Below are 26,302 nucleotides of genomic sequence, written 5' to 3' on the forward strand. Positions count from 1 at the left end.
ACCTATACACACACACACCCCTACCCACACACACACATGCACACACCTCTACCTAAACACACACCCCCACCTACACACACACACCCCTACCTATACACACACACCCCTACCCACACACACACATGCACACACCTCTACCTACACACACACACCTTTACCTACACACACACCCCTACCTACACACACACACACACACACACCTACCTCCTCACCCAGTCGTACATTATCTGCCTTTTGCTAGATTTCTAAGGCTTTACTTGTCTAACGGAAACAGCCCAGCAGTAAGATCAAATTGTCAAATACCCACCATTTCAGAAAAGATTGGTATTTGAATTTTAAAGAAAAATTTAGCAAGGAGGGAACCATGGCTACTTATAGCTCAGCTGTCAATAGAATTTCTTAGACAGCTCTTATAATTTATCCTTAACCTCTGCAGGAATCGAAAGTGAATGGCCGTGTCTATTATTTGGTCCGAGAGGTGTGAAGCCTTCAGGATAAACATGAGGCCAAAGTTTGTAGCTTGAAACTCTTTGCAGTAGGAGCAGGATTAAGAACGCTCTAAAAACAGACATCTTGGCTTAGAAACAAATATTCCTCGCCAAGAAGACAAAGGGTATTTTGTGCAGTGATTTGAATATTGACCCAAACTGCAGAAGTTTCTATTATCTGAGTGTCCCAAGTATTTGACAGTGTTTCTTGAATGCACTTAACTCACTCACAAGCCAATTTCTAGAACTCAGTATGAAGCCCAAGATGACCTTGAACTCTTCATCCTCCTGCCTCAACATCCCACCAAAGTGTTGGGATTATAAACCTTTCTTTTCTTTTCCCTTTTCTTTTTCCTCTCTCTCTCTCTCCCTCCCTCCCTCCTTCCCTTCCTTTCTTCTTTCTTTTTTTTATTTTTTATTTTTTTTTGACTTTTGCCTAGAAAATGTGGTAGATGCTTCTAGCTAACTAGGGTTCCAGTAGGGAGCTTGGGGCGGAGTCGCTGCTGTAGGAGTATTTAGGGCTGGCCCCGCCCTCATATCCCGCCCCATCTCCCAAGGTGGAGGCCGAGGGCGGTTGACACGTGGTTCCTGCGCTCTGTTCCCATTAGCTCTGGGCACACGCGCTGCACACGCTGGTTGGCTGCCTGGCCGTTGCCCTAGCGACGCGTGCTGCTGTGGTTCCGCAACTCTCTTGGAGTTTGGAGTCGGTCTGGGAGCCAGCCCTCCCGGTATGAACTTCAACTGCATGGACTGTAAACCCTAGATCCTGAAAGCCCGGAGCCCCGTGGTGACTTCAAAGCCTGCTAAACTCTGCGGCCCGTGATGACCTATAGGACACTTGGTATACTCCTGCTGTCTACTTGGCGTGCACGTGCCCTTGCTGTTTATCCCGCTTAACGTGCCTGGTGCTGTCTACCCCTGCAGTGTACCTACCGAATGCGCCCGGGCTGAATACTCTGTCGCATGTGTCCCTGCTGGGTGTTCAGCGTGGACGCGGTGCTGCGGTGTGCTCGCTGTGGATGTGCCAGCTCTTGGGCGTGAGGCGTCTGCAGGTGTGTCAGCAGGAGACGGGCGGAACCACGAGCACGCTGACTTTGCCTCTGTAGCCTCTGCTCTCAGCGGGCGGGTCTGCAGAGCCCAGATACCAGGAGAATCCGGACTCAGCAGCTCCTTTCTCTCCAGGACGACAACGTGCACCAGGCCATGAGGAACACGAGCAAGGAGGTGCAGAGCACCTCTCACCGCTATGCTCCCTGCGGTGAGTAAGGATGGGTGGGAGGGATGGGGTGATAAAGTAGGAAGCGTAGGTGCCTTGACTTTTTCTGTTTCGGTGCTAGGGTTGAAACCAGGACCTTTGCATGCTAGGCAACAGTGCTATCTCCCTTTTCAGTGCCGAGTGCAGGCGCTCACCGAAATTCATTTTGTAGCAAGTTAACCCTCCTAACTCTCACATCTTGACCCGAGCTGTTGACTGGGAAAGTTTTATTTTTGACAGCATCCACCAGGTATATTACTGACTTCCTAGCTTTCCTAATTTAGGCCCCAACCAAGACAAATGTCTCCCGCTTTCAGCATCTGGATCCCGGAAAGCTGAATTGGTTGAAGGTTCTTAGGTTGTGTGCTTCAGTTTTGAAGCCCAATAGGGAAGGAAGACGTTTCCTGACGCTGATATCGCTTTTCTCTTGTTTTTTCTGTGTCTAGAGAAGGGTTGGGGACAGAAGAGAGTAAAGAGGGCCTGATGTTCATCTGGGGGGGGGGGGCAGCTGGAGCCAACTCATCTGGAGAGAACGAGAGTGTGACCTTTCCCCAACCTCTATATGTATGCTACACCACGTCCTTGTTGGTGACAGTCAACTGAGAACTGGGGTGGGCTGGAAACAGTTCTTACTCCGTCCCAGGCTTCTGTAACCTTCCTGTGACTTCTCCGTGTCCTAGGAAGTGTGAACCATGCTGTAGACACTCAGAGCCAGGTGTATTCGGCAAAGCCATTGTACACTAACACATGTAACTTATAGCACCCCACCAGAAATTATCACCCCATTTTAGAGAGCAGAGAAATGAGGCATTGCGAGTTGAAAGTTGCCCTTGGAATTAATAGACCCGCCAAAATGGCTTTTTCTCCGAGACCATACAACCTAAAAAGAAAAGCCTGTACCCCTATGGGTATGTGCATATATATCATGTTACCTGTAGTTTAGAGGCCAGAAATGGGGGCAATTTATAGTATGGCCCACTCTCTTTTATGGCCTCTGTTTCCTTATTCGGAAAACAAGTAAAAATAAGGGCACAGCATTAAATGGACAAACTGTAGAGAGAAAAGCGGTCAGCCAGTGGTTGATCTGGTGTCACACGGGTACAAACAATCTGTAGTGATAAAAGCTCAAAAGATACCTCTGTGTCCCCTTTAGCTCCTACATGCATGTGCTGGCGGTGGCGGTGGTTTGTCCTTACTGATGGGACCCAAGATCTCTGAGCGGGCCCTGTGTGCACGTTCACAAATGCCTTAGTGTGCTCAGCGCCTATCCAAAGCTCGCGGTAATGAGATGGCAGAAAATACACTGTTCTCTGTGGATTAATTAGTAATTGAGAGAGAGAGAGAGAGAGAGAGAGAGAGAGAGAGAGAGAGAGAGAGAGAGAGAAGCAAGAACCAAATGGCTTTCCTCTAAAAGAAGAAACAAGGAGCCGAGCTGAATTCTGACTCTTAATTCTCTGGAATCCTATGTGCAAATCTTTGAGACTAGATCATGCTGACTCAGCTAATAAGTATCCTTTAGACATTTAAAGCTTCCAGGTAAAATAGCCTTCCCTTTTAGGCAGCAAGCCCAACTTTAGTTCTACGAAAAAAAACTGGCAATGCGCATTTAGCATCAGAGGACAGCGACTTCTTGCTTCTGTGTTTATTCTAGCTTATTCAATGCTGTTTCTCTGTGCCCTGACTCTGAGAACAGCATGAGTAATCAGCTACCCACCTACCTGTGAAAGGGGAGCGATCTCTTGTAGGCATTGGTTCACTGGCTTGTGGGGCCCATGAGTACAGAATCTGCAGGGCAGGCTGGAGAGCAAGGGGAGAGCTGAGGCTGCAGATCAAGTTCAGAGTCCTCCTGGAGGCAGAAGTCCCTCTCCTTGATTTTTTTTTTTAAGATGCCACTGAACGAAGGAGACTCGGTCTGTTGTAAGGATCATCTGCTTTACTCTAAGTCCTTTGATGAAAGTGTAAGTGATAGGTCTCATCCTAAAAATACCTCCACAAAAGCAACAGGGGTAGTACCTGTACAAAGACTGGATACTGTGGCTGAGTCAGACAGACACTGAAGTTTGCCGTCACTCTGCCACAAAGGACCAGTCTCTGTGTTTGACTCTGAATGTCATGAGTCTGGCAAGTGCCACGAAACACAGCCAGCATCCATGCCACAGAATTTTGTTTGTTTTGTTTTTTTCTGTTCCCAAGTCTTTTTTTCCCAACTTTTCCATTGATGGGATGATATTTTTTTTACTTCTTTGTATTTTAGCATCTGGTTGATTTCTGGCGCAGACTTACCTATACCCTGTTTCTCCCCCATCTGTATGTGTGTAGTGTGTGTGTGTGTGTGTGTGTGTGTGTGTGTGTGTGTGTGATTATATATCAGCACTAGTAACTCCAGGACTCTGAGATTCTGCTAATCCATCTGTCCCTTGAGAGACGTTCATACTCTGGTACTGAATGTCTCTGGGAGTCTTATGGGTGATTCCACATCAACTTGGGGGATCTCCCCTCTAGGCTATCAGCTCAGGGTCTAGGGAGTGTCTTCATTTCACCAGGCCATGCTCAACTCCCCCCCCCCTGTCTGTAGAGGACTGCTGTTACCCTGGAGAGGAAAGAGGGACAAGCTGCCCATATTCTTCTTCTTACTCCATATGAATTGTCCCATAGTTCCCTTCTTAGGATAAAAGTCACACAGTCTACACCCACCATTTCCCCTCTGTCTTTCCCTGGAAGACCTTTGAAGACTTGGGCTTGAGGAGGTTTTGTATAAAGGTGATTGCTCCAGCCTAGTGCATAGGACATAGGGTTGTCCGGCTGCTGGAGGGTGTAGGAGGCAGATGTTGGCTTCCCACACAGCTGTTAAGCGAGTGGAGCTTCTTGGGCCACACCCTGGCCTACTTCCTACAGCTCTTGTAAAAGTGACAAACAAGTTTGATCAGATTGTTGTCTGTGACAGAATTAAAATATTAGTATTTTAATGTGTGAATCAACTATCAAATCCTGGCCCAGTATCTGGTTTATCCATAATGATTTAAATGATATAAATGATTTGGTATTTATTTAAGTCTGCATGTCTCCCAACATTACCAGCAATATGGCTAAACATTTTTTCTGGGGTATGGAGGGCAAGAAGGGGAGAGGAGGGAAGAAGACAGACATGGAGTTTTGGCCAGCTTCTAGAATTAATGAAACAATGGAAGAGGCTTTGGGGGAGAGCAGGGGGCAGGAAGGAGGTGATGTTCCTTCTATTTGCCTCAGTGACTGATGTGGTCGGGGATTCTGGAAAATTAGTTGTCTTCTAGTTTGCTCTGGTGGTGTCCTGATTTGTCACACATGTTCCAGAGCCGGCAATTGATTTCTTGCTTTGTGTTCTGTGCCATGTACTGCCTGGCACATACGTGATATGCACACAGAAACACTGTCAGGCAGCAGAGGGCCTCCTGTCCCCCAATCCCATCTAACTACGTGCTGGTCTCCCTCCTGTCTAGACTGGTACTACCACCTACCTGTGAAGCGCTCTGAGAAGGCTGTGGGTGCCCCACCCGCATCCCAGATCCCGGGGCTCAGTGACTTGGGAGACACCCCAAATGGAAACATGCCCCGTGCTCGGAGATACTGGATAAAAGAAACAGACTCAGAGTATGTGAAACTGGCCAAGCAAGGCGGCAGACCTGGTAAGCCTTGTGAACTTAGTGGCTCTCTGAGCCAAGACAAAGGTGTTTCTGAACTTGTGCACATGAACTACAGCTGGGATAACTCTGTGCTTTGTTCAAGCCTTTAGAAACTTGGGCTCGTTGAGAACACTGGTATGTATAGTCTTCGACAAAAATCAACTTTTGTAGAAGCACACAAAAAAAGACATATTGAGTTTAATTAAAAAAACACTGATCAGAGGTTAAGGGACACATGTCTCAACTAGGCTTCGGAGCACCTGGTACTGAGAGAGACCAAAGTTTTTCTATCTTCCCTCTGGCCGTCCCAACACTGAATATCATAGGTGAAATGGAGGCCAAGCCTATGCTTGAGCGTTCCAAACCTAGACCACACCACTTGACTGACTCAGCCATGAGCAGATGGTGCAGCATCAAGGCAACCTTTTCTTAGATCCACCTCGTTGTTCTTGGTTCAAAGAGACTAGCAAAAATCAGATGGAGGTCATCGGTGACACAGTGACAGTCTTCTCTGCGCTGTGATTATGTGAGGACTAGCTTCTGTGAGCCACAGCGAAGGCACAGAGGGCAAAGAGGCAAACCTGCCCGCAACACGCCACTCAAACAGGGCCGAGGTCTGTGGCGATTCCGATGACGATGGGACACATGGGAGAGAAGGGAAAAGATACGGAGCAGGCAGGCTATGCATGGAGAGCCTGGGGTAAGAGTGTAGGGGAATTCCCGCCATTCTTTCAATTTCTAAGTCTGAAAATCTTAACAGCCAGAAGACTTCGAAGTTTAAGATGGAAAGTTAACGATTTCTCACCGAGAGGAGTAAAGTCAGTACCCTTTCTGCTGCTACATGGCTATGCTATGGGTATTGGGAATTATTTTACTGCTGGGATTACCTAGAAAAACCAGTTCTTACTACTCACTGCCCTTGGACACCAGTGGACGGGAGGGAGAGGAGGGATGAGAGGAAGGAAGTCACTGGGGAAAGAGGAGCCAATTGAGAAGGGACCTGTGCTGCCTACCTCCCTGAGGAGCGACAAAGTTGATGCCTCCATCTGGGACTTCCCATCTGGGAACCTGGAGGGAGCAGACCCACAGTGGGGGACCATGCTGGTCAGACGGCCACAGGATGGAGAGGAGCGTGGAGGTAGCTGAAGGCTGAGGAGCATTGCGCACGGCCCCTGGAGATCTCGGAAGTGGAGAGATGAACCCCAGATGGGGTAGTGATGGCGACTGGCACAGATGCCAGCTCAGGACCAGGAGCTCTGGGCACACTCGAGAGGAGAGGCCATGAGAGGTGGAGGGTGCATGAGGGATGTCTGTCTGAGGACCAAGCAGGACACTCAGCTCTCAGCCTGTGTAGAGGTCACCCTAGAGAAGATGTCCCAGCTCCCAGTGTGGAGTGTTGGTAATGCCTCATGTCCTGTGGGCAGCAGGACCACATATAACGGTGTCCCTTTTCTCTTTGAGATTTGCTGAAGCACTTTGCCCCTGGGACCAGAAAGGGCTCCCCAGTAGCCTACTCTTTGCCAGACTGGTATATCCACCACAGCAAGCCTCCGACAGCCCACCAGCGACAGTAAGTATCTCTAAGTCTCTCTCTCTCTAAATATGCATAAAATATTGGTCCAGAGAAATAGTTTAGCAGCTTGCCAAGCCTGTCAAGCTGAGTTCAATTCCCCAGGACACACACTATAGAAGTCAAGAGCCGACACCTGCGTTTTATCGTCCGATCTCCACATGCTCACCGTGGAATGTGTGCGGCTAAATAAATAAAATGCAATAAAAACAAGTTTGACGAATCTCAGTTTGAACTGGAACATTACAACTATCTTATTGGCAGAAAGCATGTGCCATGGCAGCCCTGAGTGCTAGTGCATGTAATCACTAATGCTCGGAGAGATGTAGCCTAAGCTGCCAGGAAACCAGAGCCAAGGAGACAAGGAGCCATGTCACCTCAGGGTGTGGTGCTTTTGGCCACTTACTAGCTAGTAGTTTTAGGTTTTTATTCTTTGTCCCCTGGGCCCTGACCATGTTTGCCTATCACAGAGCTGCCTGCCCCAAAGCTTTCTTCTTCTCACTGCGGATGACAAGTCCTACATACAACTAGAAAGGTACACAGCGCTCAGTCTCAGACAGATCATGGACGTGAAGAGCCATGGGCCCCTTAATCCTGTTACAATATCTAATGATTGTTACTTGTAGCTATGCAAACTTGACCCTTCAGATGCCTCTCTAGGTCTGAGAGGAAGCATAAAAACTGATTCTAGGATTTATTTTTCTGCTTTTTAGAGACTTGTCTTTTGTTTTATCCTTTCTTTCTTTCTCTTTCTCTTTCTCTTTCTCTTTCTTTCTTTCTTTCTTTCTTTCTTTCTTTCTTTCTTTCTGTCTCAGTTTCTTCTTTTTTTTTTTTTTGACAGGGTTTCTCTGTAGCTTTTGGAGCCTGTCCTGGAACTAGCTCTTGTAGACCAGGCTGGCCTCGAACTCACAGAGATCTCCCTGCCTCTGCCTCCCAAGTGCTGGGATTAAAGGCGTGCACCACCACCACCTGGCTTGTTTTCTGTTTTTTTCCTGAAAGATTGGACGAGCGCAGACATCTTTCCATGCTGCTGGGCAGGATGCAGTGTCTCTTGACTGTCCCTGGGCACGCTGTGTGTGTGGGGGAGGGGGGTGGTTTTTTTTTTTTTTTTTTTTTTTTTTTTTTTTTTTGTCTTCAGGATCCTGGCTCTTCCGGCTTTGTTTTTGTATTTTTATTAAAAGTTGTGATATTTTATATTTTAAATGGATCACAGGCTGTTTGGAACCTCAGAATTTGAGGCCCAGACTGACCTCAAACTCATGATCCTTCTGCCTCTGTCTTCCAAGTGCTGAAGAAAGTAGCGGCCACCACTATCCTAGCTTTGTTTTTACTTTTAACACATAAAATTAAAAAACACATTATGCTTGTACATGCTTCTGGCAAGTGAATATTAAACTACCATTTTTTAGAATGAATAGTTTGTACGCTAGACTTGTGGTACACAGACCTGTGGTACAAAACAGTTTTGTTTTGTTTTGTTTGGCCCTGGCTGTCCTGGAAATCACTCTGTAGACCAGGCTAATCTCGAACTCAGAGATCTGCCTGTCTTTCTTTGCCTCCTGATTGCTGGGATTAAAGGAGTGTGCCACCACTACCTGCAGGTTTAATTCTAACAGTAGAGAGGCAGAATTTCTGTGAGGTCAAAACTGAGATCAAGACTAGCCTGGTTTCCATACTGAGCTCCCAGCCAGTCAGGGACACATAATGAAACTCTGTTTCTGTTGTTGTTGTTTTTTTTTTAAAAGTTTGTGTTAAGTTCAGGGGAAAAAAAAGGGAATCAGGTGGGGAAAGCAGGAACAGGTGAGGAAGAGCAGGCCACCCTGGAGCTGACACTTTCCAGTGGATTGTGTGTGTGGGAAGACCAGTTGGATGCTTCTGTACCCACATTAAAACTGGCCATCTCACGGAGCAGCAGGTGGTTATTAGCATAGATGATGTTAAACGGTAAATGTTTTGTGGGCACTTATCTCGTTGAAGGGAACAAAGTAGTAAATGCTAGTCTCCAAGAAATAATTATAATTTATCTGTTTTATACGGTCATACTTTAGAATGCCACCCTGTGATTTCTTTTGTTGTTTTGAGGATTCTGGGGGCTATTCGGGGAGGGGCCGATGTGTTTATTCAGTAGGAATAAAAGGCCTACCTTTGTTTTCCAGGAAGATGGGGAAGTAGAGAGATGATGAACCAGAGGGTTGAGAAAAAGGGGTGTGGGGAAGAGTGTGGAAATAGGGAGGAAATGAAAAAGGAGAGAGAGGATAGAGGGAGGAAGAGAGGAGGGAAGAATAAAAAGAAAGAGGAGAGAGAGAGAGCATGAACTGGGGCCAGGTGCCAGGCTGTCACTTGTCCTGTGTGTCCTTGCAGAGTCCCCGTGGTCTCCATGCCGGATTACATGGTGTATGAAGAATTCAACCCTGGTCAGGCCAATGGCACCTATGAGTCCAGACGAGGCCCCTTTGACTTTGACATGAAAACCGTTTGGCAAAGAGAGGCCGAGGAACTTGAAGACGTGAAGAGAAAGGTAACCTTGCTGGCGAGAGGGCGTGACCTGCATCCCGGAATAATTAAGGGAGTTGCTTCTTAGCTGAGGCCGCCTACTCAGGCTGCCTGCAGCCTTGGTCCAGCCCTCCCTCAGCTCTGAGCTCTGTCTTAACTTTGGAGCTTCTAAGAGGGAAGCAGCCACAGTTTCTTTCATTTTTTTCCCCTGTGTATGTTGGCCTTATAGGTAAGATTGCTTTTTGTCCTCTGGTGTCTAACCAGTTAATGGTTATCTTGCGGAAAAACTGGCTTACCACTTCCTATCTGACATAGAGAGCAAGGATGTGTTTATATGTGTTCAACGTCCTGCTCCTGCATTTATTTAAGTCCAAATTACCCACAGTGCTCCTCACTGATAAAGGAAGGGAAGAGGAAGTATTTTCTTCTGCAGAGATGCCCAGGGGTGTTTCGGTTGTGAGGTCATAACTGGCTCGCAAAGTGAAGCCTTTGCAGAGGACCCGACCTGTCTGAGCATCTAGGAATCTCAGAAGCAAGTCATGATCAGCAGATGGGTTGTGAGTTCTACACCTATACTCTTCCCAGAGCCCACGAGAGCAGAGCCAGGGCCATGCCAAGCTACTGCCAACATTGGCACTAGCAACCAGGTTGGAAACGAATTTTTGTCCTCAAGACATCAAAATTCGTGAGTGAAGTGGTAGCATTTATACTTAAAATAGCAGTTGTGTTTTGAGGCTGAGAATGAGAGTGGGCCCCATTGTCATTTGAACAGCAAGGGGAACAGTGTGTCTTGGACACATTAAGCCTAGCTTCTCAGTGTCTTGGGGGGGGGGGGGAAGGGGATACCCTCAGTTCATGTGGGGACTTGGTAGTTGAATATCAAGATAGCACCAGTTGGCTGCCGTGTTTGGTGTTTGCCCCGTTGTGATTCAGGCTTTGGATCACTGCTGTAAGTCCTGCTAAAGGACTCTACGAAGGACCAGGCCTCTTTCCTGATGATGTATATGTAAGTGGCTGACTATATAGAACCTTGAGCAATACATGGAAGGCTTGGCTGTTAACCAAGGTTCCAGCGCATAGGGTGAGAAAATTTACAAAGCAAACAATGCTGCACCATTGTAAAACCTGACTTCATATAGTAATCACTCACGAAGGGTTCTGCTGACTGCAGAAATACCTGAAGCCAGACTGTCCTCCACCTTCTCAATGTTAAGGAAGGAGGAAGTTAGGATTGCAGACACCAATACTTACTGTACACTAACCGAAGGTGTTAAGCAACTCAAAAAGAGTCATATGGCGGGGCAGTCCTGAAGGCCCCCGGGGAGGGGCCACTCATCACCACTGGGCACAAAGCTCCCCTAAATGTCTATTCTGCAGAACTAGGGGACTTTTCCTCCTCTCAAATCTTGCAAAACCTCTGGGCACCAACAGGGTAAAAGCTTTACTGTGAGAATCTTTTCAACACTTGACTATTGTCCTAGACTTTGGCATGCCACCCTACCCCATCTGTCACATTGCCACAGGTTCTCCTGCCTTGCAGAGACCTGCCTTCTCCACCCTAGCAAAGAATGGGACACCCATCGAATCCTCTGCCCTTGCCCTGCCCATCACTCAGCCTGCCGTAGACTCTGACCTGTCCTTAGGACAGAGGTATCACCACTTCATCTGAAGCCATTTATACAGAGCCCAGTTAACTTGTTACTCAGTGCTGACCTTCTGACAGATGCATACCTTGTGTAAGCGCCATAGACACTGAGCTATAGAGCAGTTTTGTCACCTCTCAGATGTCTCAGCCTCTTGTTCGCCAAACCCTCCTAATTTCCATCTCTAGCAGTCTCTGATCTCTTTCAAGTCTTGTGACTGTTAAATTTTTTCAGCCTGACACAAGCTAAGGTTGTCCGAAAGAAACTTAAAGTAATAAAATGTCTCCATCAGATTGGCCTGTAGGCAAGTCTGTGGAACATTTTCTTGATGACTGGATGACGTGGGAGGGCCCAGACTATGGTGGGAGGTGCCAGGCCTGGCAGGGTGGTCCTGGGTTGTATAACAATGCAGGCTGAGAAAGCCATAGGGATCAGCAGAAGACAATTTTCCCCCACCGTCTCTGCTTTAGTTCCTGCCTCGAGTTCTTGTCCTGGTGTCCCTCCAAGGTGGAGTGTGACCTGAGAATCATAAAATAAAGTTGTTTTTGGTCATGGTGTTTGTCAGCAACAAACCCTAACTGGGATAAGTCTTAGTGCGTTCTCCCTTCTGTAAATGGCGGCTTCTCTGTCCTGTCCCATCCCGCAGCAGTTTCCAAATACCCACTCAGAAGCTTAATATTAAGTACAAACTGTTTGACATAGTTCAGACTTATTACTAACTAGCTCTTACACTTAAATTAACCCATTTCTATTAATCTGTATATTGCCACATGGCCGTGGTACTACTGGTCTGTTGGCATCTTGCTTTTTGGGCGGCTGGCTCACGTCTCTCTAGATTCCACCCTTCTTTCTCCCTGTGTTCAGTTTGACTTTCCTGCCTAGCTATATTCTGCCTTGCTATAGGCCAAAGCGGCTTTATCATCAACCAATGAGCACAACATATATTCACAGCGTACGGAAGGATTATCCCACAGCACCTTCTAGACTCTCAAAACAGTGTCATCAAGCTAGTGATTACAGTCCCTTTAGCCTGCCTCTGCCATGTGGTACCATGTGTCAGAACCCTTGATCTTTTTACTGTTAAGTAATCTTAGACCAGGTACGGCTTGTTTATCCATTCCTTTATTGGTGGGTGTTTGTTTTGTTTCTAGTTTTTGGTGACTCTCACAAAGCTCACCATACTTACATTTCCATTTTATATGGGCTGGTGGATCCCTCCGTCCCTCCATACCCCTCAGAATATCAATTATCCCCAACACTTATTGATTGTTCTCCTCCTGAGCAGGGGACCTCTTTCCTTAAACACAGCAACTGTTTTTGAAGCACATTTTGTCCCCTCTAGAAGTCATCCTGTTGACGTAGTGGTTATTTAATTTTATTTTATTGTAACAGCCTGTGACCATACTGAAAGTCCAGTACTGGTATCTTTGCTGCTCGTGGAATTCTTTCTTTGACCCTAACTCATAGATTTGTTTTTTTTTTCACACAGGTGAAACTGCCAGCCATTAATTCCAAAAATCCCAGCAAAGTGGGAACCCCAGTTAGCCACAAAGACCCTGAAGGGAGCAGGCTGTCATTGCCTCCTATGTAAGTGTCCACCTTGTGAGAATGAGTGCTGTTTGGATGATTGTTTTCTGTCCTCCACCCAGGTGGCAGCTGTGAGTTGATGGCACCCACTGCCCTGCCCAGCTCTATCCAGGTTTGCAATGGTAGTGCCTGATCCCCACCCCCTACCCACAGAGCTCTGCCCAGCCTGGCCTGAGAACCTGGTTGCACTTTCGCTCCTTTCTTAACACAGGTTTTTCCTTTATGGTCCCATGCCTGGTCTCCTGCAGCCTGTTTGCGGCATAGGTCGTGGTCTGTGGCCACTTGTCCCTGCTCAAGCACTCGGTCCTGAAACTTCCTGTCACCAAAGCCTGAGCACGGGGTGGGGGTGAGGGTTTCAACCTTGAATGCAGTCACTCTTGACGCTGCATTCATCTGGGGATTCCCTTGGTATGCTGACCCCTGTTGGTCTTCTAGCTAAAGAGAGAAATCCTGGGGTCCCTGTGTCACCTTATTTGCCAGAAGTCTAGTTAGGAGAAAAGAGACGTCATGAATTGCTGAATGAGTCTTCAAAACAATCACATTCATGACATTGGGACAGATGGGGAGGGACTCACCAGGAAAATCCTCAATAAGGTGATTCATAAGTCCGAAACTTGTGGCTTGGGAGGTGACAAGAGTGTGCTTGTCACCCGCCTGACTGGAAGGCTCACACTACCGCCCTACCGCTCTTCAGCGTTAATTATGATAGGATCTGTGAGCTGCAGCAGGCGACAGATGACAGAGGCAGAGCTGTGCTGTGAGTGGACAACAGGAAGAGTTCTTAAGACAGGAGCGGCTAGCCTAAGTAGCCCCATGTTAGCACAGGGGTGGGGTTCGGTTCTAGGACCTCCTTGTGTAAGACCGGTGTTCTGACTAAATTTTAATTGGGTAAAAGAAGAAAAAGGGTTGGGAAACTCGGCTAAGCATGCTATCACTCATGTACAGGAATGCACTGGGACCATTTTTTATGTTTGAAATGGGGAAAGAGACTGGTAGATGGGAGACACACAGAGACAGAAACAGAGAGGGGAGAGGGGAGAGGGGGGGCAGAGCTCAGTAGCAGCGTTCCTTCACAAGTTAAGTTTTCTGAACACTGTTTCTATATTTGCCTTTTAAATTTATCTCGGCACTCAAGTGTAACATTTCCACGTGTCTCTTTAAGGCCCGGTCACAAGAGCAGCTCTCCAACCAACTTTTCCAAACTCATCAGCAACGGCTACAAGGACGAGTGGTTACAGCAGCAGAGAGGCGAGTCTGACAAGAGGACCCCGAAGACATCCAGGGCATCCTTGTCCACTCGGTCCACAAAGGACTCTGAAAGTACCGAGGACACAGAGACGCCCCATGATCCAGAGCCCCCTGAAGATTCCGAGAAAACTCCAGGTGAGGGTCACCATGACGCGCGCGTGGAAACGCATACCGTTGAGGGCGGCAGGTGATTTGTCTTATCTCCTCATGTATCTCCTAGGGAGATATGCAGATTAAAGCCATGCTCAAACTCCAAGAAGGCTTAGGGCATGGGGCAGGCATGGGGGTTGTGTGTACTTAGACTTCTTTCTTTTCATTCAGGTGGCAGAACAAAAAGCTATGACTTATGGGGCCTCATGTTTTTACTATAGTTATCAAAAATCTTGATACTCCATTTGGTACAGCAAAGTGTAAATCACAGTATCAGTTTGAGTCTTCCGAATGTGAAGAGTTCTCACAGGACACTGTCGTTGTCCCACATGAGCTTGTCCTTTGATACCCTTCACGGGATGCCTTCTTGTCCTTGGGAAGCCCCAGTTCAGGCATTCCATTTCTCTGATACCAGCGTTTCTTAAACTGAATAATTTAAGATGCCCAAAATACAGCGCTAGTATTTGTTTTTTTCTTTAGCATTTACAGAATTAGTCCAATTTGCTTGTTTGCACCTGTGGAAACTTCTGAGGATTGTTGTGTTCAGTTTTTGTCCCTGCTGATTATAGGCAACTTGGTTCTGAAAAAAAATTTATCTATCTTCAGGGGATTTGCTGCTTTGAGTAGTGAGAAAGAAGGCTGTGGTGGTGGTGGTGTGTGTGTGGGGGGGGTTGTGCTCATACATTTAAAATGCTGTGATATTGGTCTGTGAATGGAGCTCTGTATGACTTTCCATGTTGAGTATGACCTGTCAATCAGTCTCCATCCATACAGAGATGGCCAACCGGTGAAAAGGGGCCCTCTTAGACATTACAGAGCCAATAGAGTTTTGTCTTATTGCTCCTTGAAGCAGAATAGCCTTCTTTCTCGTTCTTTGAGTATGGATTATCTTTTTAAATTTATGTTTATTACTTTTAATTGTGTGTGTGTATTTGTTTTCTTCTATTCATCCTCTCGTGGGTCTTTAGGCTGAGATTCTGAGATTCTCTCTTGGTTATTGTGAACTGTGCTGCAGTGAGAACAGAGGACTGAGGATTGCCTCTTGACCTCCTGGTTGCAGTTCTTCGGGATATGTACCCAAGAGTGAGAGGAGCTTGGTGACGATTTCTGTATGCTGTGCTCATGCACATTCTTGCTAACAGTGGTCTGTGGTCCTGTTTCCTCACATCCTTGCCAGCAGTATTTTTAATCTTCAGATTTATTTATTTAACATGTATGAGTGTTTTATCTGCATGTATGTTCGTGGGGCCAGCACTCGAATCCCTACTGCCTATCTCTTGTTGCTGCATTTCGCTTCATTCTGAGATGGGATCTCACTATGTAAATCGAAGTGGCCTAGAACTCCCTGTTTCCAAAGTTGGCCTCAAACTTGTGGCAATCCTCCTGCTTCAGGCGTCAAGGGCTAGGGTTATATGCATGAGTTACCAGGCCCAGTTCCTTTGCCCAGTTCTAAAACCCACAGTTTCCTTTCTTGCTAAGTTACTTGAGCTCCTTATGTATTTTAGATACTAATCCCTTACCAGAAAAGCAGTTTCAAAGTGTTTTCTCTTATTCTGTGCATTGCATTTTTATTTTGCTGATTTCTTCTTTTGCTTGTTAGTTTGATACAATATTATTTGTCTATTTTGCTTGTGGTGTTTGTGTTTTGGTAATATAAACATCTATATATAAACATATACTATTTATATAAAACACATAGCTCAGTATTTTGTGTGTAACATAGTATTTATATAACATATTTTTATATAACCTATATGTAAACATCTATACATGTTTATATATAATACAGATCTTTATATATATAAACATCTCTGGGGTCGGGAGAGATGACTTAGAGCAGTGACTCTCAACCTTTCTAATGCTGCGACCCTTTACTACAGTTTCTTCTGAGATTATTTTTGTTGCTTACTTCGTAACTGTAATTTTGATTCTGTTATGAATCGTATTGTAAAGATCCACCCCTGTGGAAGTTTCGATCCACAGGCTAAGAAACACTAACTTAGAGGTTAAGTGCTTACGATTATGGCCAAGAAGCCAAATTCAGCTGCAGCACCCACATCGGGCAGCTAACGGGTGGCTACCTACAACTCCAATCCTAGAAGACTCAACTGGCTTCCCCAGGCACCTGCTCTCACATAGCAAACATAAGCTCACGAAGGCATACACACAGATGCACATAAAGAAAGGCAATAATGATAAATAAAACACATCTTTTAAAAAGGAAAGGAACTGATTGGAAGATTTCCCCTGTCGTTTTTCCAGGAGCTTTGAGGTGGCAGGTCTTTTGCTTAGACCTTCAGTCTGTACTTGGGTATGTTGTGTGAGCCGAAATTTGATTTTCATATTTTGCTTATGTGTATTCATTTTTCAATAACACTTAGTGAAAAGCCTGTCCTTTCCTACTATGTATTCTCTCTACGTTTGTTGAAAAGTAAGTTTCAGTCTGTAGATTGATTTAGGGGCTTTAGCCTATCTCATGGTTCAGTAAGTCTGACTTTATGTCTTGTTATAAACAGATTATGTCATAAACACAGATGAATATGTCTGTGTCTTTCTACCATGTCAGAATTAATTGACTAATAACACATCCACACTCAACAACCACACACAGGAGAAGCAATGGGTTTGTTGGCAACCATTTGCCAAACAGTCCTGCCTCCCTTGATAGCTCCTGAGGCACGCACAAGTTCTTTCATTCCAGGCTTAACTAACTCTCCAATCACACATCCCCAAATAAGTGTCCATATATGCATATCTGCAGGCCAAGGTGCAGCTACAGAGGGATAAGAGCCACAGCAGAGTTCAAGGAGCCCCTACGAGGCAACTGGAGGCAAGTCAAGAGTTGGCAAGGCTGCAAAGGGATCAGGTAGTGAGCCATGCTGCTGAGTCAAGCCTCAGGGGGCTAGGCAAGCTGCAGAAGCTAAATGTAGGACCGTGAGGCTACAGAGCGAAAGGTCAGGACGGGTGCAGATGGACGAGTAATGGATGAAGGGACAGTCAGTCTAGAAGAGCGACTCATGCACACACAGCAATCCAGGTAGGCTATGTCTCCCATGGGGGAGAGCTGTGCTGAGGCCCTGGGGACAGTTCTCAGCTTGTTGGTTTTTGATGTTACACATCTGAGTGGCCAGATGGCAAGTTGGAGGTAACAGGAGCCGTTGTGGTGTTATTTGTCCCATATTTTGGAGGTCTAAGTGAAAATGCTGTGCCTTTTCCTCGGTCGGGTGTGTTCAGCAAATTCTTTGGCCTGCTTTTATTGATAGGATTTTAATCTGTCCTTGTGTTTATAGGGTCACAATTTACATTAATGAGTTTACAGAGTAATTGCCATTTTACTATTAGCAATAAGCTATTCACTGTTCCGTGCTTCTGTGGGTGGTGCCTGAAAGATGCTGGTGTTGCGTGTGGGATGGGACACAGGGTCATCCTGCCTCTGTGTACTCCCTCAAAAGGTACTCAGCTGCTGCCTTTCAAATTGAGCCCTTCAAGACATGGCAGATTTCTGAGAAACCCCGGTTTTGTCTACAGCGTGGAGCAACCCAAAGCAGACCCAGCTTGACCGTAGCATGCTCGTTCCCAGACCTTTCTATCCGGGAGTCTTTTTCTCACAGATGAATGGATTCAGCCTCCTTACTCATTTTGATCTGAGCACACTTTGTACTCATGATTCAGTAGGGTCTCTGTTTACTGGAGTGTGTATAGGAGCGTCTAGGCTACCCACCTTGTTACTGTCCTCAGTATTCTATGGTAGCATTACAATGTGCCTTTTTTTTTTTTAGTTGTTGAAAAAAAATTTCTGCCTCCTCCCCATTTCCCTCCCCCTCCTCCCATACACCGCCCCCCCTCTCCGCCACTCCTCTCCCCCTCCCCCCACTCCATTCCCCCTCCCTCTCTAGACTGAAGAGCAGTCCAGATTCCCTGCCCTGTGGGAAGTCCAAGGTCCTCCCACTTCTATCCAGGTCCAGGAAGATGAGCATCCAAACAGGCTAGGCTCACACAAAGCCAGTTAATAAATTAGGATAGAAACCTAATGCCATTGTACTTGGCTTCTCATAAGCCTTCATTGTCCGCCATGTTCAGAGAGTCCGGTCTCATCCCATGCTTATTCAGTCCCAGTCCCGCTGGCCTTGGTGAGCTCCCACTAGATCAGTTCCACTGTCACAGTGTGTGAGTACATGCCTCGTGGTGCCTTTTCTTTCCCATTTGCCTTTTCTACTTTAGTTACAGATTTTCCATCTTAAAAACAAAGATCTTCATTTTGTTAGTTTTTCCCCTTGTGTCACTGGTCTTTATTTATTTTTGTCTGATATTATTTTCTTCTTTCACCTATAGTTTTAAATCATTATCATTTTAGGACCCCCAATTTACATATGTGCATGCAGTGCATACACAGGCTCAGCCACATAAACTATATCTTAGTATTCTGCATTTTATCCTCAAGTAAATAAAAATGACCTCACCATCAGTATATACATAAGGTCTAACCGAGGGATAGCACTTAACACTGGTGTAAACTTGTTAACTTTCTGGAAATAAGTCATTGCAAGTCTTATCCAATCCAGGTGTTCTAACGGAATCCACATTTTCACCGGCAGCAGGTCCTACTTAATCACACACAAACGTTTTGCCATCAAACTCATAAACAGAGAAGCACACTGTCCTTGAGGATTGGGGGAGGCGTTCAAGGGGCTGGGGATCTGCTGCATGGGAAGCAGGCATCACCACTGAAAACTCTGGCCCCTCCCTCCCCAAGGCTGACACTGCTGATGCCACATTTCTTTCCACCATTGATCGTGGTTGCTCCTCTGTCCGTCACAGTTTACACTTTATAAACAACAACAATTAAAGCAGATGGTGCCTTCTCCTCCCTGCCTGAAAACCCTCTCCTCGGAGTTGTAACTTTCTGGAAATGAATCTACTCAAACAAGGTTGTTGCTAGTTTAACATGACTGTTTGCAGACATTCTTGATGTGTTGACATAAAACCTAACAGCCACAGGTTCAGTTACAGACTTTGGCAAGGGGCCCCAGTTAAAGAGAGGGTGTGAGACTTGGGAGCAGAAAGACAGACACCACACAGAGAACTCTCTCTAGCCACACAGCTGAGTTCTGTCCTGTGCTTCAGAAGCAGAAGTTCTGCATCACAGGCTGGCAGGACTCGGATAGGAAAGAATGGTTGGTGCTTTAGTGCAAAAGTGGAGCCTGTTTCCCAACCATGATTGGTGCTGCAAGGTAGGATTGCAAACTCAATTTTTATAGACTTTTGCGTTAATCCTTAGGAATAGGAGCAGAAATACATTTGTTATATACTTTTTAATTAATAAGTTAAAATTTTGAGTGTATTAAAATTTGAGGCCTCATCTTATTTGCATTGCAGATGCAGAAGGATCCCCTTCAGAATCGACGCCAGCAGAGCTAAAATAAGCCTGGATATGCCGTCTAGGACAACCTCTTTAGTTGCTATCTGTAGAGTGACAATGGACAGCTATATTTGCAGGCTCCTGTTCTATTTTATTCATGTAAAGTCTTTTGAAGCAACTTGCCTTGGGTAGAGTTGAGATAGCAAACATGGGGTAAGTGTGGGCTTTTGTTTCTTGCATTTCTCGGGATGGCCTTGCTGACCTGCTGATTTCTGGGACCAGAGTCTTCCTGAAGCGGGCCTCTTAACATCCTATCTGCCCCACAGTGTGGAGCACTGCTCTAAGACTTGAAAGGGAAGAGACTCACAAGTTGCAGCCTTTTCCCTTATTTGGTCCCATAATCTTTATAGAAACAATTTCCCGCTCCACAGAAATGACTAATTTCAGAGCCGTGTGACATAATTTGCTGTAACAATATTTTATTATGCTTTGAAGTTTAAAGCATTTCAAATAAAACATTGTAACATTAGTTTATTATTTTTGCTAATAGATTAGGTGCAAATTGAAGCCCAGAAATACTGAACATTTGTTATTTTATATCCTTTAGGCAAAAAAATATATTTAATCTCAATTAGGCTATTTTATTAGGTTCACAAAAACATTCTAGTAATCAGACTCAATGCTCTTGTTTTATAAATTTTGTTGTTTCTATGTTAGGATTTAACATTAAAATGTATTTTATATTTTATTCATTAATAAAAGAATAACCGTATCAGGAAAAGTTTCTAGAAAGCCAAATAGAGTCAGCACTGGAATTAACTTATCATGCATTTGCTTGGTTAAAGTTTGAATTTCGAATTGGTTCTTTAACTGAAATACTTAATTGAACACTTACATCTCTATTGCCTTATCAGAGGGATATTACTATGGGAAAATATATCTAATATATAAAAGTATGAATGACTATATGTATTCAATAAAATAATATAACACTATTATGCAGCTCCCTCTGCTTTTTCCCCTTTCCCTTCTCTTCTTCCCTTCACTTATTTTGCTACCTCATTTCTAAACATTCCCACTTCTCTGGGAGATCATTAGGAACAGCTAGCAATAATGAGAAGTCTTCATTATTTTTTAAAGGTTATTGGAGCAACAGAAAACCATGGCTTGTGCAAAGAGAAGATACAATTGGGGGTAAAAACTGATGAACACAACTTTAGCCTCAATCCTTAGAGTAGCCAAGGTCAGTCTCATTGTGACCTCTCAGGTTGGTAAAATAGAGCTTTTGTGGTTTGGGTGTGAAATACTTCCCCACATCAGGATCATGTCTCGGGATACTTGGTCCCCAAGCGAAGGTGTTGCTCTACCTTTAGTGGGTAGGCAGAACTGGAGGAAGTGGGTTACTGAGAGTGAGCTGTTTCCTGTTGTCTACTTCCTGTTCTGCTAAAATGTAAGTGGATGCCACATGCCATGCCTTTCCTGTGGTGATGGTTGGATACCCCTTACATGTCAATCAAAAACAAAGATCAAAAATCCTTCTCCAGGCTGGGGTGGTAGCTCCATCAGTAATGTGCTTGCCACACAAGCATGAGAGCCTGAATTCAACCTCTAGGATACATGTAAAATACTGGGAATGGTGACAGGTGGTCAAAACCTTTAATCCCAGCACTTGGAAAACAAAGACAGGAAAACCTCTATGAGTATGAGGCCAGCCTGGTCTGTGTGGTGAATTCCAGGTAAGCCAGGGATGCATATGGAGATCCTGTCTCAGAAAATTAGAACAAGCTACCCTCCTGCAACCTCAGTGGAACTCTGAAACACAGCTTATTCCAATACTGAGGGGACTTAAGAGATGAGTTAAGAGCCACATGGCAGAATGCCCCACTCTCTAGGACCTCCCCAGTGGGACAAAACCCTGGGCCCCTCCCCCAACTCCCTTGGCCTTTCTAGCCAGCCAGCTGGGAGTTTCCTGAGGCCAAGATCCTCCCAAACCCAGCCAGCCACACCCCACCCCCAAACATGCCTATCTTCCTGCAACCTTGGTATAACTCTAAAACACAGTTTGCTCCAATACTGAGGGGACTTAAGAGGTACTAAGAGCTTGCTACAACACTGAGGGGATTAAGAGAGAGCACCAAGAGAGCAAACCAGGAGAGAAGACCAAGAGAGCAGGCTTATAGAGACCTCAGAGGCTTTCTGAGACAGATATTGACAGTACAGAGCAGACCAAGAAAAACTCCCAAACACTCAGACAACCACAGCAAGGATTGGATCAAGACACAAAGAAACTGCCGGCCTGATTTGAAGGAAGGGATGGGTAGGCACCAATGCAAGAATTCCTTCAACAACCTAAAAAGCAACACGGTAACATAAGAACCTAGTGGTCACACAACAGGAAGACTTGATCATCCTAACCCAGAAGAAGTAGAAGAAAATGACTTTAAATGTAATATTATGAAAGTGATGGAAACTTTAAAGAGGAAATGAAAAACTCCCTTAAAGAAATGGAGGAGAAGAAAAACAAAAAAATTAGAAGAAATTAATAAATCCCTCAAAGAAACCCAAGAAAACCAAGAAAAAACAATCAAACAGGTGAAGAAAACAGTTCAATACTTGAAGACTGAAATAGAGGTAATAAAGAAAACACAAACCAAGGGGATTCTGGATATGGAAAATCTGGGTAAACGAACAGGAACTACAGAAACAAGTATAACCAACAGAATACAAGAGATAGAAGAAAGAATCTCAGATGCTGAAGATAATATAGAGAAAATAGACTCATTGGCCAAAGAAAATATTAAATCCAACAAATTCTTAACACAAAACATCCAGGAAATCTGAAACACCATGAAAAGACCAAACCTAAGAATAATAGGGATAGAAGAGGGAGAAAAACCCCCACAGAAAATATACTCAACAAAATCATAGAAGAAAACCTTCCCAACCTAAAGAAGGATATCCCTATGAAGGTACGAGAAGTGCCCACATAAAGAAAATGGAGAAAGCTCACATTAGAGACTTAACAGCACACCTGAAAGCTCTAGAACAAAAGAAGCAGACTTACCCTGGAGGAGTCTGTGGGAAATAGTTCTCATTCAAACCACACCATGAGTGGTATACACACAGATACCCACACACGCTTCAAAAGTTCTAGCACTTCTGAGGACTGCCGTTAGCCATCTTAGCTCATCACAATCTTGGATCAGCTTAATTCAGAGAGTTTGTGTGTGTGTGTGTGTCTTGATTTTTACAAGCCTCCCATTTCTCATATACCAATGTAGATCAAAGGAGCATTTTTGTTGCTGGGAAACCAAGATCACACATTCCAGAACCAGGTGCTTTCCAAGCCTGGGGACTTAGCGCCAGCAGCCACATCATCACCAGGCACCGAATGCAATACATTTCCACTGTCCCCATGAGTTGAGTACTTTTCCATTCTCACTCAGACGCAGCCTTTTGTATACCCTACCCCCTGCCCCAGTAAATCTCTTGAGAGAGATCCATTGCAAGGTGTGATCTTTGCAGCATTCCTTGGACCTCTGATCACTGCAGAACCCTAGAAACTATGGTTGGTTTGAATATTAACGTGCTACGGGGGAGCCTCTCCTGAAGAGTTGTTCTGATTCATCAACCAGGAAGACCTGCTCTGACAGTGGATGGCACCTTCTGGTAGAAGCCCAGATAAGAAGGGGTATTTCCAATGGAAGTTTGTTCTTGTGGTTTTCTGGATTGAACTTCCCTCTTACACTGAGTTGCTCTGCCCCATTGCTGCTGACTCCACTGGCAGCAGAACCAGTGTTCCCAAGCTCTCACTCTGGAATAGGGACCAGCAGCTCTTGAGGAGCTTCCTGTAGTTTGGGAACTAGACTGGGGACCCTGGAGCACCTTGTGTCTGCACCTTGTGGGCTGAGTGATTCCTGACTGTGCCCCCCAGTGAGAGATAATTCCAACTACTGATGCTCTCAGTCTCAAGGATTAAATACCTATAGGGGTCTCCACACCTCAGGTGTGATTTGACCTTTGTTACTGTTACTGTTTTAAAACTCACATAATGCATTCTGATATACATACATATATCATGATATACAAACATATACCCCTTCCCTCAGGGCTCTTCCTCTAGAGTACCCTGGCTAAATCAGGCATGAAAGTTAAGCTTAAAAAAGCAGAACAGAAGAATCAGAGGAGAGGAAAAAAGAGAACAGCATTCTAGATGAGAATGAAGAGAAGCATCAATGTCTCTAATGTAACAAAGAGAAGAAATAAAATTCAAGGTCAAGAAGAAAAGCAGCAGGTTGAGACTCTGACATAGGGTCATGTCATGTTGGGCCTGAAATGTTCATTAAAATGCAGGAGAGATGAGTCAGTGTTTAAGAGTTCCTACTGCTCTTAAAAAGGACTCAGCATCTACATCTGGTGACTCACAGCTGACTTCAGCTCCAGATTCAGAGGATCTGATGCTCTCTTCTGGTCTTTGCAGGCACTGCACACTCATGTGCAAAAACCTACACACACACACACACACACACACACACACAGATGAATATATATATCCTGCTTTTTATTGCATATATATTTATATTGCATATATTCAATGAAAAGCAGGGTATATATTGCATATATATGCAATAAAAACCAGGAGTAAGCTCTGGTAGGACCAACAGTAGATGTTATCAAATAATTAAGGCAGAAATATCAATTCTGTAGAATTGCTTACAGAAGATAGAATGACAGGAATTAATTCCCAACTTACTGGTGCTGTAACTAGAAAAAGACAAGTAAAAAAAAAAAACTATGGAAAAAACGTCATTTTAATAAGGACCTCAAGATAAACCTAAACTAAGCACCCCTAACAGTGAGAAAATGCACATTCCTGTGTAAGGTTGGAAATACAAGATAGCCTTTTCAGCAGGTGACTTGGTCACCCAGGCGGAGTTGTTGTCACTGAGATCGCTGCTTCCACAGAAGTCCACAGAGGTGCACTGTTGTCTCCTGACAGATGAGGACACAGAGAAAAGTTTCCCATTTGTGAGCCAGACACCAAACATACTTGAACCTTGATCTTAGATTTTTTTTCCGTACTCCAGAAATTCAAGAGGTAAATACTTTTGTGTATAAACTCCCTAGTTTATAGTGTTTGCAAAAAGCAGCCCGAGTGGGTTTTAATTCAGGAAGGAATAAACTTGTCTTCAATCAGAGATGATGCGATCATCTGAGTAGAAATTCTGAAATAAGTTACAGTGGAGGCAAAGGAACAGACTCGATGCTGCTAGCCAGTTGTACCAAGGCTACAAGCCAATGACTTGCCCAAATAGCGAAAACACACACAAGTAGAATTTAAAATGTAATCACCAAGGGTACCCTCGAAATGAATTGCTTATATGTAAGTCTAACAAAATACAAACAAGACTATATGAGAAAATTACATAACTCCAATGAAAGAAATTGAGAAGAGCTAAATAAATGCAGGGGTTTGCTATGTCCATGGGCAGGAAGACTAAATAATGCCATGATGTTAGGTGGTGTCATTAAGACTTACATATTAATATAGTCACAATCAAATCCTGAGCCTGCTATTTTATGGATGCTGAAAGATGATTAAAGACATACAAAAGACCCTGAAAACAAAGCACAGCGTCAAAGGAGACCAACTCAGAGGAACTTCACTGCACAACTTTGAGACTTAGAGTAATATTAAGGTGTTCTTGACACTGTGTTACCGGGAAAAGGATAAACAGTGAAGCCCAGAAACAGACCCACAGAGTACAATCAACTTGCAGAACCCGAGACCAATGGAGAAAAGCACTTTAAACAAATGCTGCAGGCATTATCAACAGCCAAAGGAAGGAAAATCGCTAGACACAAACCATAAGCTGCTCACAAAAACTTTCTCATATGACCACAGCTTTAGATGTAAAACGTGGATCTATAAAACAAACTCTTAGAAAATGACACGGAAGGAAACACAGATGACCTTGAGTTTGGTGACATTTAAACATAACACCAAAAGTATGATTTATGAAAGAAAGAATTGGGAAGGTGGACTTCATTAAACACTTCTAGACTCTGTTCCATTGAAGAAAATAATGTATAAAAAGCCACAAAACAAGTTACAAACTGTGGAGAGAGAGAGTGTGTGTGTGTGTGTGTGTGTGTGTGTGTGTGTGTATGTATGTGTATAACATCTGGTAAAGGACTGTCACCAAATATTAAATACAAGGAATTTTAAACTCAATGGGAGACAACAAGCAACATAAGAGTGAGTCCAAGGTGTTTTTAAACATGTCACCAAGGGAGGTAGACAAAGAGGAAATAAGAATATAAGGTCCATAATGTGGTATTTCATCATGGAAATTCAAACTAAAACAGTACTCAGACACAAATCTAGTACAGGCCACTGTGGAACACATGTCAGGGGGGTCATATAATACTGAATGTATTCTTCATTGGGCTTAGTAATCGAAGCCCTTAGTGCTTACTGGAAAGACTGAAAACCTATCTATAGGTGGTCACAAGGGCCTTATTCACAATTACCAAAGTCTGGAAGCAATCGAAATGTTTATTACAGGTGAGTGGGTGAAGAAACTGTGGTGCATTCAGACCAACGCATGTCAGAAATGTCCAGGAAGAAAGGAACCATGGGGTCATCAAAAGACAAGAAGGAAGAAACCCATACTCCTAAGAGAAAGAAACCAACCTGAGACGTCCATATTGTGGGGCTCCAAGCACCCAAAAGTGTGGAAAAAGCAAAGGGCGGAGACAGTAAAGAGAAAACGGGGTCAGGGAGAAGGACGACGACTAGGAGGGATATGGAGGACTTTAGAGCTAGAAATTAGCTTTGTACTATATT

The 26,302-nt window shown here is 44.7% G+C and overlaps 1 protein-coding gene across 1 annotated transcript; it reads left to right on the forward strand.

The window, feature by feature from the left end:
- The first annotated feature begins 1,182 nt into the window (after positions 1–1,182).
- On the forward strand, positions 1,183–20,428 carry CUNH7orf57 (chromosome unknown C7orf57 homolog). Its single transcript, XM_050141106.1, has 8 exons — positions 1,183–1,329; positions 1,413–1,746; positions 5,220–5,405; positions 6,864–6,972; positions 9,334–9,490; positions 12,598–12,695; positions 13,858–14,078; positions 19,470–20,428. The coding sequence occupies exons 2-8, from the start codon at positions 1,692–1,694 to the stop codon at positions 19,514–19,516; spliced, it is 873 nt and encodes a 290-aa protein (XP_049997063.1). The 5' UTR covers positions 1,183–1,329; positions 1,413–1,691; the 3' UTR covers positions 19,517–20,428.
- Positions 20,429–26,302: the final 5,874 nt, after the last annotated feature.

This window comes from Alexandromys fortis, unplaced genomic scaffold (assembly GCF_014885135.2).
Source record: "Alexandromys fortis isolate MF-2015 unplaced genomic scaffold, M_Fortis_MF-2015_v1.1 scaffold_7, whole genome shotgun sequence".
Classification (NCBI taxonomy): Eukaryota; Metazoa; Chordata; class Mammalia; order Rodentia; family Cricetidae; genus Alexandromys; species Alexandromys fortis.